General features: G+C 44.7%; 1 protein-coding gene across 1 annotated transcript; it reads left to right on the top strand.

Annotated features, from left to right (window-relative positions):
* Positions 1-4,537: 4,537 nt before the first annotated feature.
* Positions 4,538-13,721, top strand: tcf20 (transcription factor 20). The gene is given in 6 exon segments (XM_056452713.1): positions 4,538-5,655; positions 5,657-12,229; positions 12,338-12,431; positions 12,525-12,574; positions 12,997-13,081; positions 13,151-13,721. Coding segments are annotated over 5 exon segments (7,053 nt in total). The 5' UTR covers positions 4,538-5,376; the 3' UTR covers positions 13,054-13,081; positions 13,151-13,721.
* The last annotated feature ends 3,563 nt before the right edge of the window (positions 13,722-17,284 follow it).

Here is a 17,284-nt window from a genome sequence, read left to right as displayed (position 1 = left end):
CACTGTTTGCACGACTGTGTTTAGTTAACGGATCAGCTACAGCACTGGTTTGACTGTAGAAAGGCCGTAAAGTCATAGGTATTGTGTGTTTGTGTGTGTGTGTGTGTGTGTTTTTGTAATTGTGCGTGTATATGTGTGTGTGTGAGGGACAATAGACACGTGTGGACATGACTGATGATGCCATTACAGTGCAGGACCCTCATTAAGGCCTGTGCTAATTAAACACTCATCCAGCAGACAGTGTGTGTGTGTGTGTGTGTGTGTGTGTGTGTGTGTGTGTGTGTGTGTGTGTGTGTGATGCTGCTCAGTAGTGTTACACTTCACTCTCAGTGCAATCATAACCAACGGTGGGTTTTTGACTTCTGGATGTTCAACATTACTCCATCAAATCTGTGGTGTTACGTGCGCAGTCCCTCAGATGTCGTACACACACACACACACACACACACTTTCGCTGGCTGTAGTGTGTCGAACGCAGTTTTCTGCTTCACCCAAACACTAATGAACACATGAATATTATTGTATATTCAGTAAGCGCTCCGTCACATCACTCCTCCACGTGTGGGCTAGTCTCACCAAACCCCATTATTTTAAGGCAGGTTGTTTTGTTTTCCAGTAAATCGTCAGCACATCAGTAAAACAGACAGTGTATCAGCGTTTGCGCAGTATTACTGTGTTATTTCCTCTCTAGTTTCTCCATTCGGTGTTCATTCAGAATAAATACAGATGCATTTGAGTTTGATTTAAAGCGTTATCACGTCTGTATCTGCTGCTTATGTTTAATCAGGGATTCCTCGTGTTGATAATCGTGCCGAAAGCCAGAGTCGTAGGACTGAGCGATAACTGTGGAGACTGGAGCTGTATACAGTTTAAGTTCATTACGAAACAAACCCGATCAGGCAAGATAACTGAGTATTTAATTCAGCGTTATTTCATCAAACTGTAGAAAATGAACAGATAAGCGAGGAGCGTTTACTGTGGTGATCTGTGTATGATTGATTATGAAAGGTACAGAACTGATGATTGCAGTGTTTAGTTTTGTCTTTCAGATCAGCTGAATCCACTGTATACAGCCATGATCAGTAGAGCTCCCGTAATCATATGAACTCATCAGTGTTACGGTATCACAGGTGAAGACTGGCAGATCAGCAGTCACTGAACTAGCAGGCGCCATCATGGTGCTAAAAATCTAGAATAATACAGATCATTTAAGTGTGTTTTCTTATGTAGTGAGCGATCTCTAGGCCCACACTGAATCTGTGCATGCAGAATTCTGCAGATTTCTAGCCCATCATTAATTCTGTTTATTTACTGTGTAAATGTGTGTAAATCTATATTATTCAGTTCTTAAATTAATTACAGTAATATTATTGACTAATATGAAAATATTCATCTGATTTATGTACAGTGCAGTGTGTACAGTCATATTCTCTGTCTTTCAGTAGAGATATTATATGAGAGACTTGCTTTGTTTACCAAATAAAGTGAATCTAATTTGATTTGCATTGTACACATTAAACACAAGTTAAAAGAGATTATCTTTTATTTCATATATTAAGCTTTTAGTTATGATACTCCTAAAATAATTCAGCAGAAATCTGCAGATTTTTACCAAAATTCTCCGCAGAAATAGCTAAAAACATCCGCAGATTCTGTCTGGCCCTGGCGATCTCCCTGTAGGATTGGCAAAATATGGCAGCTTCTATTCTCTCGATGTGCAGTCAGCTTTCTTTCTTAGTGATAGATCCTGTCCAGTACAAACCACTGCAGATGATGGAGATATAACAGGTCTTGCTGAAGATATCATTCTGTAAAGATGTAGCTCTGTAGCATTACAAGTAAGTAATTAAGACTTTATATACACGACCTGAATCAAGTCTTGGCACATATCCTAGTTTTATGATCAGCACATAATAACTGGACTTCTAGTTGATGATTTGGTATCAGAAGTGTCTTATAATAAAGGTAAAGGCCTCTAGATGAGGCTTATTTGAGCACATTATAATCTGATCATGTCTTGATGTTGACTGATTTGATTAGGACAGTAAGGTCTGACTCTGCTTAGACTAAAGTCTGCTCACTGAACCTTCAATAATGTCCAGTATAGAATATGTGCTCATGCTGCAGTGGAAACAGAATGAATATTGTGTCTGACTCCATCATGAGCTTGGAGGACTGCATCCATACATCTCTGACATGACTCAAATCACTGATTAATAAAGTCATCTGGAATGGTGAAGAAAGCCTTCTTGCAGGACTCCCAGAGTTCATCAAGACTCTTTGTGTTCATCTTCAACACCTCCTCCTTCATCTTACCCCAGACGTGCTCAATAATGTTCATGTCTGGTGACTGGGCTGGCCAATCCTGGAGCACCTTGACCTTCTTTGCTTTCAGGAGCTTTGATGTGGAGGCTGAAGTATGAGAAGGAGCGCTATCCTGCTGGAGAATTGTCCCTGTCCTGTGGTTTGTAATGTAATGGGCAGCACAAATGTCTTGATACCTCAGGCTGTTGATGTTGATCATCCACTTTGCAGATCTCTCACACGCCCCCATACTGAATGTAGACCCCAAACCATGATTTCAAACCAAACTTGACTGATTTCTGTGAGAATCTTGGCTTCATGCAGGTTCCAGTAGGTCTTCTGCAGTATTGGTGATGATTGGGATGCAGATCTATAAATATAAATGAGACCAGATAATTTTAATTATCTTTAGGTTAGACACTTGAGGACTCCATTAGTTTAATTTTGCTAATAATAAAAGTGAGAAGAGTGAGCTCTGCAAAAGCTGGACTCGAACCCAGTCCACCGCAGGTCCTTCTGGCTCACTGCGTTACTGCCGACACACTGACACTAATGTTTATTCATTCACTTAGTAATAAACACCATAAATAATCCTGTTTTCATTTGCACTGATGTTATTTGATCACGCTGTCAGGACTCAGTGTCTCGTATCGTCGTTCTCTTACCGCTGATTCTGCCGATTCAAACTTTAGTGCTTTAATCGCACTAATGACAGCCTTTCTGCAGCGAGCACGAGTGATGCAGTGTTCAAACATCTCTGGGTTTACTGGAGAGAACCTGCTCATGACTAGGATCGGGTCACTGTGTTCGTTACCACAGTAACTGACCCGGGTCATGAGTTACCGCTCCTCTTTATTTTTATTTTCTGAAACCAAAAGCTCAGAGTTTCCCTCATTTCACAGTTAGACATTTAACCTGCTCTCTGAAATGGGCCTCATGTGTGCTTAATTGAACACACACACGCACACACACACACACACACACACACACACACAAACACACGCACACACACGCACACACACGCACACACACACACACACACACACACACACACACACACACACACACACACACAGCACTCTTTGTCTGCTGATTTAACACAGTGTCGCTTCATTCCTCCATCACGACACTAAGAGGCTGATGATGATGATGATGATGATGATGTAAATGTTCCTGCTGGAGCAGCTTCTGAGGTGATGAAGGAATCTTTGATTAATCCCAGTGTTTTGGGTTTGTTGGGTCACGATGCAGATGTTTGCTTTTTTACTCATGTATGTGTGACTGCAGGATTGTTTAGGAAAGCTAGTTTGCAGGATTATACTTCACTAAACGTTAAAGGAATCAGCCTGAAATAATGATCAATAATAATGATTGTTGGATTATGATTTAAAATGAAATATTAGAAATGTGATTTGTGTGCGATCGCTTCAGTGCTGCTGAAATTAGATCAAGAGTTAGGAAACTGTGCTGCGTTTAAGCTGTTGAAAATACTTCTTTAACATCTTCCAGACACGTTTTTCACCTATTTCCTCATATTTTCCTCATATGTGCTGCTGATTTCCAACATTTTTCAAAACATCTTCACACTCGAGGACAGAATGTTGATATCTTTGGGCCGGACGAATATACGCGGTGTCTCTTTCTGTGCGCTGTCCTTTACATCCACAGATTCACCAGCGCATTCATGTCGACGTTCATCACCAAACAAACAAGCTGAACCTCAACCGAGACAACTGGACTGAAGCGTTCACGGTTTACTAGGTCTTCGTCCGTGTTAAGCTGCTTTAACGCAATCTGCATTGTTAAAGCACTAGAGAAATGAAGAACTGAATCAAAACGCTGAAATTAGTTCTGTCTGTGAGCGTCTTTGCTAACAGTCGCTGATTAGAGACGTCGCTTTGGCTCTGAGATCTAACCGTAAAGCGGAAAAGAAGCCCGGTCAATATTAAACTCTCCGCGTAATGCTAGTGTTTTAATAATCTACAGCCTATATCTGAATCTCAGCTGAGAAATCAACAGTTCTCTTATCGTTGACTTTGTTAGGATGAACACAGAGCATGTTTTCCAGATGTAAAAAGTCTCTTCTGTCATAAGAGTGACTAAATGATATGGTAAATGATCAAGTCTTTAATAGTTGTGCTGTAGACTGACTCCAGGGTCATTGTTGGGTTAATATTATGAACACAGCACTAAAGCAAAGTTCTAAAATGCTGTTTCCTTTCTGTTTTCAGACCATCTCCAGCTCCCTGACAGATACACAGCCTCATCCAGAGAGAGTAAATGAGGATCTGGATGGAGAAAGAGTGGTAGACCTGCCGCTCAGAGCATCTTCTCTCAGAAACAGCATACTCTACTGACGGACCGGCGGCGGATGAGCACAGACACACACAGCAGTCCTGCTGGAGCGCATCTAACATGGGAGAAGACAAACCTTTGAATGCAGCTGGAAAATATTTGCGGGCGAAAACCTTAATGAAACTTTACTCGATGACAGAGTGCCCGAAATCCCTGTTACACAGGAAGTTTGAAAAAAAATCATGATCCTGAAGTGTTGATCTTTCTGGAGCTGTTTTCATGAATATATATGTGCCAACTGGAGAAAGATTTGTGTGTTTGTTTGTTGCAAACCTGTTAATGAACTGTTACAGTTGTACTGCATGGCTGCTACCCCGCACAGTTACCAAACAGCACGCATCACACTACATATTGACGTTCTTCTGATCAAACGTGCTTGAGCTGCCGTGTTGCTGGTGTATTTTTACCTCACGGCTTATAGACATTTTGTGACAACACTAAAACTTAATTCGCTCTTTGGATATAGTGCCAAACCACACAGTGGCGATTGTGACACAGTTTTTTCTGTAAATGAATGTGTAGCCGCTGTGTTCCCCATCCTCACACTGTCCACAGTAAATCTGCCGGCGTTCTGGAGCTCAGTGTAAACTAGTGGACATTTTCTGGAGCCTCCTGCAGAGCTGCTTCAGATGCACCTGTAATCGCACGGCTGAAACATCCCAGTTTGGATTCTTTAAGGTTGCCGATAACAGTTTTGTGAAACTCTAAAACACAAAGATGCAGAATTTCCCCAATAGTCCTGTTCCTCTCCACCCAGGGTTCAGCCGTGGAGCAGGTGTGGTCAGTTCTCCATATCAGGCCCACCCATCAGACCTTCAGATCTCCCCCAGGACCTCCGAGGACTATGTGTCCCTCCAGCAGGCCCAGACCAGCCTGCAGAGCCACGGGCAGCACCTGCACCTACGGGCCCAGCAGCAGCATCTGCACGCACCGGTACATGGCTACGGCTCAAGGCGAGCGGTCACAGAGATGCCGCAGAGCAGTGCTCACAGCGCTGGGGGGAAACTCCTACCGAAAGGACAGTATGGATTATTATTTCTCTGTGAGTGGGCGAGACCGAAGCCGAAGAGGTGGAGCTGCGTACGGAGCAGGGTTTAGGTACACAAATGTAGATGGGCATCAGTACCAACACCTCTCCGGTTCAGGGTCTTCCTCTGGAATGATTTCTCCCTATTCCATGGACTGTGGCTCTGCAGTCGTAGGTAGTAATAGCAGCGCGGCTGGTTCCTTTTCTCCTTCCCAGCAATACGGTATGGCTCACGCTGCTTCAGTACAATCAAGTGCTCAAATGCATCAACGGCAGAAATATCCCTCACATCAAGGCTTATTACACCAAGGTCAGCATCACCGCACATACGGGCTCTCCGGAAGCAGAATCCCCAATCAGTTCGGACACTACGCCACTATAAATGCAACCTCAGGCTCCTCTGGAATGTATAACTCTCCACCACAGAGATACGATGTGAGCAGCAGTAGCAGCACGGAAGCCAAAATCAATGACTCTCCCACACAGTCTAATCCAAATCATCATAGCAGTTCATCAGCTTCCAACAGCTGTGAGAGTATGGGACAGGGTTACTCCTCGTCTGCACATCCATCGTATTCACCACAGTCACTTCACAAACACGGCCCCCATTCACAGCGTACCGCTCAACACAGCGCTGCCGCAGGTTATGACCTATCCCTCAAAATGCAGCATCTGCACACCAAACTGCCCCATTCCTCCGTCTCCTCCAGTCCGTCTCTGCCTTCACACACTCCTCAAGACCTCACAAAATCTCCTATGCACACACAAAATCAACAAGCTCAGATTCATCAGAACTTCAGTCCTATCTCTAATCCCTCTCCGGCTCCATCTGCGGTGCAGTCTCCAAGCTGCAGCTCGTCTTCATCTCCGCTGCTGGGTGTCTCGGAGGGAAACAGTGTTCAGCTGCAGGCATCTTCACACCCCGCTGCCACTAACGCACGTGGCAGCCAGAGTCACGCACGCATCCTGCAGGCCGTCCCTCAGCTAAGCCCCACTCCCCATTCCAATAGCAGCATCAGTAGCTGTGGTAGTGGAGGTGGAAATAAGTCCGCCATTCTGAATCACAGTGCAGGGATTGTTCATGCCACCATGGGTCAGAACCGAATGGGACTAGGTCTCCGGGGGGGTCCGGGGGAAGATGGCTCCCTGTTCGCCCATGACAAACACCTACAGGACCCTGGTCTGAACAGTCTCAATGCTCTGACTTCTCAAGTGGAAAACCTACCGAATACAGTCCAGCACATGCTGCTCACCGACACTGTGCTGCCCCAGAGAAAGAGCAGAGACGCTGCCCTTCACTTTCAGATGCAGCAGGGGTCTCACTCTCTACCTGGCAACCAGAACAAATCTGGAAATTCCAGCAATGCTGCTCAGACCTTAACAAATGAAGAGAGCTCTGAGATGCTGGAAACAAAAGGGCATCAAAAATTAGAACGGAAGAGAATTAGGCAGGCAAGTGGAACAAGCAATGAATCTGAGCCACAGAGCTACTTGTCATCACAAAGTCAAATGCCCTCAGAAAAGAGTCTGCAGGGCTTGGATCTCCAGGTCAACACTGGAGTCATTTCAAAACAGTCTTCTGTTAGAGAGTCTCAAGCAAAGACTCCAGAAACTCTCACCCCCTCCTCCTCTTCACCACCATCAGTTCATCTTACTGCAGAACCTAGTCCAAAACCACAGGTGTATCCCCCTGATCCAGCATCTCCCATTCACTCCGCACATCCAAACTGTGTGGCGGATAGAGACCTTGGTAAAGATGATGACAAGGGAACTAAGGGACTACAAATCAAAATGATAAAAGATGAAGAAAGCGATGATGAATGTGCAGATCTTCCTTGCCATAGAAAGAGTTCAGAGAACAGACTGTCAGATCCTCTCAAACAGGCTGAGCGAGAGTCCTGTGCTCACCCATTAGAAAATCCCATTAAAAATGTGAATGTTCCAGAACAACACAATGTTGGAGGAGTAGGGGTCATTGTCTCTGCTCGTTCTGAACTTAACACAGAATCAAGCAAGCACACAGGAGTCAAATCTCCACGTTACAGTGTTTCTCATTACCCAAACAAACACAGCAGTATTGAGGAGCAGCGTGATGTCAATGTCTTAAAAGAGACGAGAAACCAGAATGGAGAAGGAGAGATGTCCATGGAAGCATATGTGTCACAGTATAATATTTCCCCTAAACGAGAATTTGGCCAAAACATTGTATCTGTTCAATCTCACCCAGTGTCATTTAAGGGCAGTAATCCAGAGGTACAATACACTACCGTAAAGAGCAAGGAAAAATTAGGCCTAGGGAGTGTTATGGGTGCAAATAGGGGCCAGAATTACCATCAACTACAGGCCAGCTATGGGTCTATTCCCAGAAAGGAGATTGGTGGTGTATTTGCTATGGAGGGGGGAAGAGGAATGGTCTCAAGAAGTCAGGATAACAGTTCTCCGTTTCAGCAAGCGTTTCCAAGTCTTTTACAAGAAGTCCTTCAAGGCCATCACTTGGATCGTCGATATGTACGTGCTGACCAACCATCTAGTGTTCATCAAGATACGTCTCAGCACCGTTTTCAAACCAGACTACCTTACAGTATGATTGAAAACTTGAGTGCACATTCAATGGGCTCTCAATCAGTTATGGCAGGACTTAATGTCCAGTTTAGTCAATTGGCCTCTGGAAAACCTCCAAATTCTAGTCAGGGACCAGATAGTGAGATTGGTTTAGGCCCTCCTCATCCCTCTTGGGATTCTGAAGCACATAAGACTCACGGCATCTCCATAGAGAAAACCAAAACTTGTCTGTCTCCAAGCCAGTCCTCCCACATGCAGCAGTCTTTAGATCTCTCAACAGGAGCCCCTCCAAAGCACATCAACTTGGCCGACTATTCTTTGCAGCACAGAAAACCATCCAGATATGGTACCTCTCCGTCAGCTGTAGAACAATTGCTTTTACAGGAAGCTGAGCCACTGGCATGCAGTGTAGGTCCTGTCAGTCATGTTCAATCCCAAGCATCTTCGTCCTCGGGAAGGCGCTCTGTAATCTGTGACGTGTCGCCGTCTCGACGAACAACACCAGAAAGAGAGAGAGGATCCTCTGGACCCTCAGTCATTCAGCAGCCGTTTTCCTCTGGGTCTAATGAGCAAGACTGCTGCAAGGAAGAAATTAAAGCAAAGAAAGCACAAATCAAGGAGGACCCATCAAAGATTGAAGCTGCAGGTCAGAACACAGATCACTACTGCAGCACACCACCCAGTAAGGAGTCTAACAAGCCTCTTCGCCATCCTGTAGATAGTGATCCTGACTTAGAAAAGACCAGCAGTGCCAAAGGCAACAGTGATGCCATCAGTAACCTGCCATATCTTTCGCAAATGTCCTCAAACCCCTTGTCCTCACCACAGAGACTCCAGTCATTTTCACAGGCTGTTGATGGCTTCAGAGTATTTGGCTTCGGTGATGCAATGGATGGACAAAAAATGATCTCCCATCCTACGCCACATCAACCGTTCCATACACTATCAGCGTATTCTAAAACCACAGCTTCTACAAACAAGTTACAGTTGTTTCCACAGAGTTTGCCTCCTCAAGACAGACCTGACTGGACCCCTGACAGACAAAAGCTTAGAGGTATAGACAGGCACGGTCCTCAGAGAATCCCTGAGCAGAAATGTAAAAGCCAGCCTTCAAGTGATATTCTGTCTAATCCACATCACACATCTCGACAGCACTCTTATCCTGGTGCACAGTTTGACTTGAAAATGTGGGATGCTTATTCTGAAAAAGAGGGAGCTGCACACACACTTCCTGCAGTTCCTCGTGAGCATGTTGGTTCTCAACCAGTTACAAATTCTGGCCCCAAACCCACAAAAGAGGACATCTCAGATAAGGGTGCAGAGGACCCAGTCAAATCCTTCCACTCATTGGCACCGGCTGGTACTATTGCTGGGCACACTGGTAAGGCAACCCAAGGGATTCAGCAGGGGCAGAGACTAACTAAAACTGGAGCATTGGCTGAAACTAATCCTTTAATCATGAGAAGGAGAGTTAGATCTTTTATTTCTCCTATTCCTGCTAAGAGGCAGCATCAGGATGTTCCTGGTCAGCGGCCAGGATCAGCTTACCACTCCCCAATAGCTCAGTCCCATTCTGAATCTAGAAATGCAAGCAACAGTTGTTCTGGTAGTTCAGATTCTCAGGCCATATTGCCATCTCCCAAGACACCACATTCCATATCCAGTGCTAACTCACCTCCTCAGTCCAAAGCAAAGTTTCTTCCCCCAAGAAAGGGGCGTGGCCTGAAACTTGAGGCGATTGTGCAGAAAATTACTCCTGGTGTGAGAAAAAATGACTTTAACAATAGTAACTTGGAATCTGACTTTTCAGATGTATCTCATTACACCTCTGACTTGCCAGACCCAGAGAGTGGTACATCGTTTACTAGTGTTTCTCAAGGTGAGGAGCCCTGTTTATCTTACCTTGAGGATTCTCATACTTTAGATGACCTTATGCCGTACAGAGCAGTTGAAGAGGCATTCTCATGTGACTCTCAGTCTCACAAAGCAGGTGCAGCTGCTTCTAGCAGTGGTGCCCTCAGAAGTTTGCCAAAAGATTTTGACTTTGGCCTAGGTACTGCTGGGTCTTCAGGGTCTTTGGGGGGTGAAAATGATAAGGATGAATTTACTTTGTTGGGACCCCTTCCACCAGCTCCTCCATTACCTTGTCCTGTACAGGGATCACCACCTCCATCTTCATCTGCATTGTCTGACATACAACAATTTACAAACACTTATCAAGAGCTGGAAACACGGCGAAGTGAGCAGTCGGCTGCTAACCTGCTGCGGCAGAAGCTGCAGGAGACTGGCATGGGCTTTGATGATTACCCAGGAGGGGATTACTATGGGACCACTGCTGACCATAGTCCTGGACATCACCTACTGTCCAGAGCTTCCCAAAACCAGATGACTTCTCTCAGGTTGACAAGTCCAGAGTCTAAAGCATCAGAAAGCACTGTGCCCAAAGGTTATTTTCCATCAGGAAAGAAAAAAGGTCGCCCAGTCGGCAGTGTGAATAAGCAGAAACGTGCCCAAGGTCAAATTCAGAATACAGCTACTAGCACACCTGCAGCTTCTCTTCCCTCACCTACAGCTGTACCTCAGTCTGTTTCAGTTCCGAGCAGTGCTGGTGAAGTGCCTCGAGTACCAACACCACCTGATGAAAAACCCTGCCCATCTCTGGTCCCTCCTGATGAAACCCAGGTGGTGAAGGTGGATGCAGAAAGTGAGGAGACCCTGCCAGAGTTGGATGTAAAGCCTGTTAAACAAAAACAGAAAAAGGGGAAAGAGTGCAGTGAGACTCCTGGCTCAAGTGGCAATCAGAGAAGGAGAAGAAGAGGAATGGCTTCCAAAGAGGAGCTGGACACTCAGACTAGCAGTAGGGGAAACATTAATCTCAGTGGAATATTCTCTGATGCCAGGAATAATGTTTTTGCTCCTTATGTACATGTGGAGAAAAAGATGGAAGAAATTGGGGCAGTCTGTACAATAATTAACGCAGAGGATGAAAAGTCAAAAGGTGGAGGCAAACCTGGTCACATGGGGGTTGATGGCCCTTTAAATACCCTACTGCCATCTCAGCTTGTGAGAAAAGAAAAGGAGAATGAAAAATCAAAAGAAAACTGGGTTTCAGAGCAAGTTGATTCAACCTTGGAGTCAGGGAAAACGCTCCCTACATCTGAATATGTTCTGGCAGGACCTGTGATATCAGAAACTGGACACACCGGTCACCTGCTGTGCTGCCTTTGCCAGAAATGGGCCAACTACAAACATCTTGGAGATCTCTATGGTCCTTTTTACCCAGCCGAGTATGCGGCCAAACTCCCTAAGAATCAACCTCAAGTCCGACAAACCCTGTCCCACCTTGGGCCAGCTCCCACAGGTATGACATCCATTCCAACAGAAGTGATTCCCCAGGAAACAAGATTACAAGAACCTCAGAATGTCAAGTCATCTACAGATAGTGATTGCACAGTTAGCCAGGCAACAAACACAACATCCCCAGCCACCACCATTGGCACTGTCTCTCCAATGCCTTTGGAAATGCCTTTCCAGAATGCTAAAGCCAGCAGCTCTACCGCAAGGGTAACAACTCATGCTTGGGATATAGCAGCCGAACTGGCAAGTGGACTGGGTACATCAAATTTACAAGAAACAGATGGTGAAATCGCATTAAAGCAGTTGCAGGCAGAAAGTTCACAGCAAAGACCCCAGCACAGAAAGCTGACATCCCATCCCCGCTTCAAAAGAAGACACAAATCTAGCGAAGATTTACCTCGAACTGTCCCAATTAACAGCAAAGCCTCCCTGCCCTTTCAGCCTCCACCCCCCAGCTTGGATGCTCTGGGTCCCATGGCTCAGCTGGCGCAGCTCCCGCTGGTTCCTCTGGACCCTGAGGAGCTATGGGTGCACGAGGGCTGCATGGTGTGGACCAGTGGCGTATACCTGGTCAATGGGAGACTCTATGGCCTTCAGGAAGCACTAGATGGTGCTAGAGATGCGGTGAGTCCAGCAGTCTGCAGTTCCTGACCTATAGCAAGTAGACAGTTCTGGTTGTTTATTGTATAATTGAAACATTCCTCTTTTGTTGTGGTTTAATTCCCTCCTCAGAGCTGCTCCCATTGTGAGGTGACGGGCTCCACCCTCGGCTGCTACAGTAAAGGCTGCACGCTGAGGTACCACTACATTTGTGCCATAGAAGCAGGTGAGATACGACATTACCTGGACCTGTACTTGCTTTTATCGTGATCCGATGAGTGACTGACATTTAACTCTTCTATTTTCTGTTAATCTAAAGATTGCTCTCTTAACGAAGACAACTTTTCTTTGAGGTGTCCAAAGCACAAGGTAGGAGAACAAGGCTTTACGTTAATATGGAAATGTTGTTAAGATAATTAATGGAACAGAGAAACTCAGAATACAGAGACACACGCTCAATGTGTTCATCACTGAAATGACTGATAATCCAGAATCTAGACGCTTCATGCTAATTTCAGTAGAGCAAACACACACCACAGATGAACATGAGCATTGATTATTTGATGATAACTGAAGCTGAAAGAGTGATTGAGGAGGAGGAGACAGTCAGAGACAGCTGTAGTGGAGTCTATGAGTTTATATTTAAGACTAAACACACACACACATTGTTATAGAGGTAACTTGTCTTATAATTCAAAACTGTTTGTTAAGTGTTTTTGAAAAATAATTAAAGGTTTATCTTGGAGTCGCAGACTATACCCACTACCTATACTACCTGTGTGTGTGAACAGGGCAACAGGATGGCCAAGCCTGGAGTGGTGTATCTGGAGCAGTCGGAGCGAGGATGAGCGGAGCAGCGCGGCGCACAGATCAGACGTGAGTTAGCATTAGCATTAGCATTAGCTGCTGCACCTCCCTGCGCTGACTGTGTGTTTCCCTCTGCAGACGAAGAGTCCTGCCTGACTGTGTGAGGCTCAGCATCCACATGGGTTATCGATGGACACTGTTGGGAATGTAGAGACTCTAAAAACACTAATAACTGAGAAAAACAAAACGATCAGCTGTTCTGTGCGGAAGCAGAGCGGGAGACGGAGAGAACGGCCTTCTGGGAGAGGAGGAGGAGGAACACTAACTGCCTTCAGAGCGCTGAGTCTGAGTTGGGCATCTTTACTGTGGGTCTGTCCATCTGGAGCTCCGTGCGGACATGCGGACGGCAGTGTATTTACAGCCCTTATATGTAGTATTTTATCATGGCTCATCTTATCCTTATTTTAAACATCGCTATTGTTTAATCAGTATTTACCTGTAGATGGAGACAGAGAGTCGAGTGCCACCGTACACACACTCGACGGCAGCGTCATGCGCACGGCCAGACGCACATTTATTGCCTTCGAAGGTGTGCCTGTGTGTGTGTGTGTGGACGGAAAGCGTGCGCTTGTGTCTGCTTCTGCCCGTTGATAAAGTGTTCTTATTTCCGCTGAGGGTGTGTGTGTGTGTGTGTGTGTGTGTGTGTGTGTGTGTGTGTGTGTGTGTGTGTGTGTGTGTGTGTTCGTTCGTTCGTTCGTGTTCACTGCGCGCGAACAGACGGAGTGTGTGTTGCTCTGGACTCCTGACGTGTGGATTTACACACTCTCCACCTCTCACAAACATTCCGGCGGCGTTTCCAGCAAGTGCAGACCTCCATCATCAAACGCTGTCATGTATTTTATTTTATAAGTCTTTTGAGAATAAAACTGAAGAATCACCATGAGGAGCGCATACGAGACCTGTTCATCTGCTTCACCAGTACACTTACACAGTTCTCTAGCTCTCTCTCTCTCTCTCTCTCTCTCTCTCTCTCTCTCTCTCTCTGTGTGTGTATTGTTATGCTGCTTATTTACACGTGTGCTCATATGAGGAGATATCTACCCAGATAGCAAGAACATTAGGGCCAAATGTGGGTGATAGCTGGCACATGTGGCTGAGGAATGGCTGAACAGATATGGGCCAGATCATTACCATATATGTTTGGCCATACATTCAGAAATGTTCTTCTGGTTCACAGCTCCTTTTGCAGTATGTGGGTCAGTTAACAAAAAACACCTAAGAGCCTAGGAAGGCTCAGCTACGGCTGACATCGGTAAACATCGACTTCTGGCTGACTTTGGGAGTGCATTTGGAAAACACAGGTGTAACGTTAGCAGACATCTCCCACACCACACTTCAGTTGCCTGGTCTACCCTGCAAGCGTAACATTCCCCCCGCCTGTCATTTGCTTCAGGTAAGTGATCATGTGGCATTTAAAGTGATTTATTTAAATATTCATCATCATATGTAAATCTCACTGAGTGATCAGTTATTCATTTCATTAAGAAATGCGTCGAGTTCAATAATATTTTCCTCTTTGTAAGTGGTGTTTATGTGACGTTAGCGCTCCAACGTTAGCATTAAAGTTATTGCCAATTTCTAATGACCACAAAATACAGTTTATTATAGATAATAGCAATTTGTGAATATGTTTAGTCACGTTTCAGTGTGGTTTAGTAATGATAAAAATAAAAGCAGTCCCATTAGGCCTAACATGATAGTGGAGGCTAATGGAGAAAGTGTTATCATTGTGAAATGGACTAACAATATGAGGATAACGTTTCTATTCAATAAAGAGCCGAAACTCAACAACAAACATTTAGAAATCAACCAGTTTATGTTGTCTAATGGTCATTTGATATCATTAAATGTAATGTAACTGACTTCAGTAACGGTTTGACCAGCGTGGTGCTGTAACAGAGACAGATTTCAGCTCTTCTGGGTTCTGTTCAAAGGAGGAAGAGACCTTTCCTCTTATGAATAACACACTGGACAACAAAAAGGACAGCACTTAACCATAGCGATGTGGCACGATGTAATCTCTGCAATTGTCACTGACCACAGTACCTTCATTTATATTAAATTATACAATAGATTTAAAGCAAACATAATTACAGTATTAATCCTGAAGAAATAGGAGTGAGAAGTTTAGAAGTTATGAAGCTGCTCAAATATAAATGTAAAGATAATATTACTGCATGTGTCAGTGGTTTGGTTATTAAAGAGCCCATATTATACATGAAATAGGGTCATATTTAGGTTGTAAGGGTCTCCAACAACAGTCTAATATGCATGCAAGGTCATAAAACACTTTGATGGTCTTATAATCTGCATTTATTTTTACCTAATTATCCCAGCGACTCCCATATGAATCGTTCAGCGATTCATTTGCTCCCAAACCCCTCCTCAGTGCGAAGCTAATCTGCGCTGATTGGACTGATGACAGCCTGCTGCGATTGGTCGAAACTGACAGCCTTCAGCGCGAGACAGAGTGAAATGTCCAGCACGTAATCAACAATATTAAAGTAGTCACAGTGCACACACGCTTCTTAATGTAAGGTGTGGATTTTGGCTGCCAGTGGGTGAATGTAAATACAGACGATGCACTTAAAAAAACAGACGACAAACTATTTTATTGAGCAAAAACTCCAAGAACTGGCGAGGAGCACGTCACCCTCTACCTGCTCTTTTCACACAGACGCACACACAAACACCTCCTCCTCCTCCTTGGAAGACACAGCACCAATAGAGGGGGAGACGTCCGCGACACCTCCCTCACCACCCGCGTCCTGAGTTATATCTGCGACACCCCCATCCTCACTTTGCTAACGGGTCACTTTTGTTTTCACTTTCGGGTTGAGGGCGAGGTGATCGTCTTTAACCTAGAGCGGCAGTTCAGCTTGCTGAACCGGCCCTGCGCAACACACGCAACACACACACACACACACACACAACCCTCACCGTTCGGCTAGATTAGAGGGCCAGTTCAGCTTGCTGGGTGCAATTTAGACAGCTCCCTTGAACCTGAGCTAAAATATTTTGAAACTTGACCGTTGCATGTGTGTAGGAACAGCTGACGATCCGTAAACAAAGCGGCACGCGTCGCGTTTTCAACGTGGCTTTACACGCGATACGAGAATAAAGAGATAACCTGATACAGCACACACGGTTACAAGTAACAAAACACAACTAAATACATCATGTGCAAGCTAGAGTAAACGAGGCAACAGTTTTAATCGCACGTACTTACACTGGTGAAATGGGGGTAGAAACTGATCCATGATGCACTGATCCATGTTCAGACAGTCTTTACTGATCCTTCCTTTAACAAACTGATGAAGTCTTCTTTGTAAGCATGTAGTTTCCAGAATGTTATAATGCTGAGCTTTCATCTTTGGGTAAGCTGTCGATAGTATCCATCTGCACAGCGTGACTTCATTCCACTGGTGTCTGTGTGTGTCTCTGTGTGTGTGTGCGTGTGTGTGTTTGTGTGTGTGTGGCTTTTTTTCTGTGTAAGTGGGCGGGGCTACAGGTTTCAAATCTCCCGGGTTTCCGCGCGCAACTACTTGTGTTTCGTAGCTGCGTCATCGCGAAACACCTAATGACTCGTTATCAAGGCGACTCATTTGAAGCACTATGAGTCGACTCCTTTATAGATGAATCAATAGTTTTAAACACTGTACACTTACAGATTTAAGCCTTAGCTGGATATTTCACTTCACTTAGAGCTGTGTTACACACTACATGGAAGGGCATTTTCAAAAACCCATAATATGGGCTCTTTAAAGATGAACTATGTTAGCCCTGTTTTGATCATCTTAACAGTTAAAAGGAGAGTTCACACACCACTTTAGTTGTCATCTATTACTCTTCCTTCATTTGTTTAATTTCTTTCTTCTGTTGAACATAAAATAATATATGTTAAGACACCTGGACCAGTTGACTTCAGCAGTATTTGTTTTCCTACTATGTAAGTCAATGGTTACAGGTTTACAGCTGTCTTCACAATATCATCTCTTGTGTTTAGCTGTGGAAAGACACTCATAAAGGTTTGGAGGTATGTGAACTTTATTACACAGCTATAACAGTGCTAATGCCAAACACAAAGGCAGTGCCACACAAGTGTTTAGGACAATGGGAAAATGAAGTCGAGTGCAGGCCAGAAGATAATGACCTTGTAACTAGTGCTTGAGTAATGTTCACAAAACTGGAACACTAAAGATTTGCAGAAGA

The sequence above is a fragment of the Danio aesculapii genome, unplaced genomic scaffold, assembly GCF_903798145.1.
Source record: "Danio aesculapii unplaced genomic scaffold, fDanAes4.1, whole genome shotgun sequence".
Taxonomy (NCBI): Eukaryota; Metazoa; Chordata; class Actinopteri; order Cypriniformes; family Danionidae; genus Danio; species Danio aesculapii.
The sequence above is the reverse complement of the archived record's forward strand: the minus strand, read 5'-3'. Positions and strand labels throughout refer to the sequence as shown.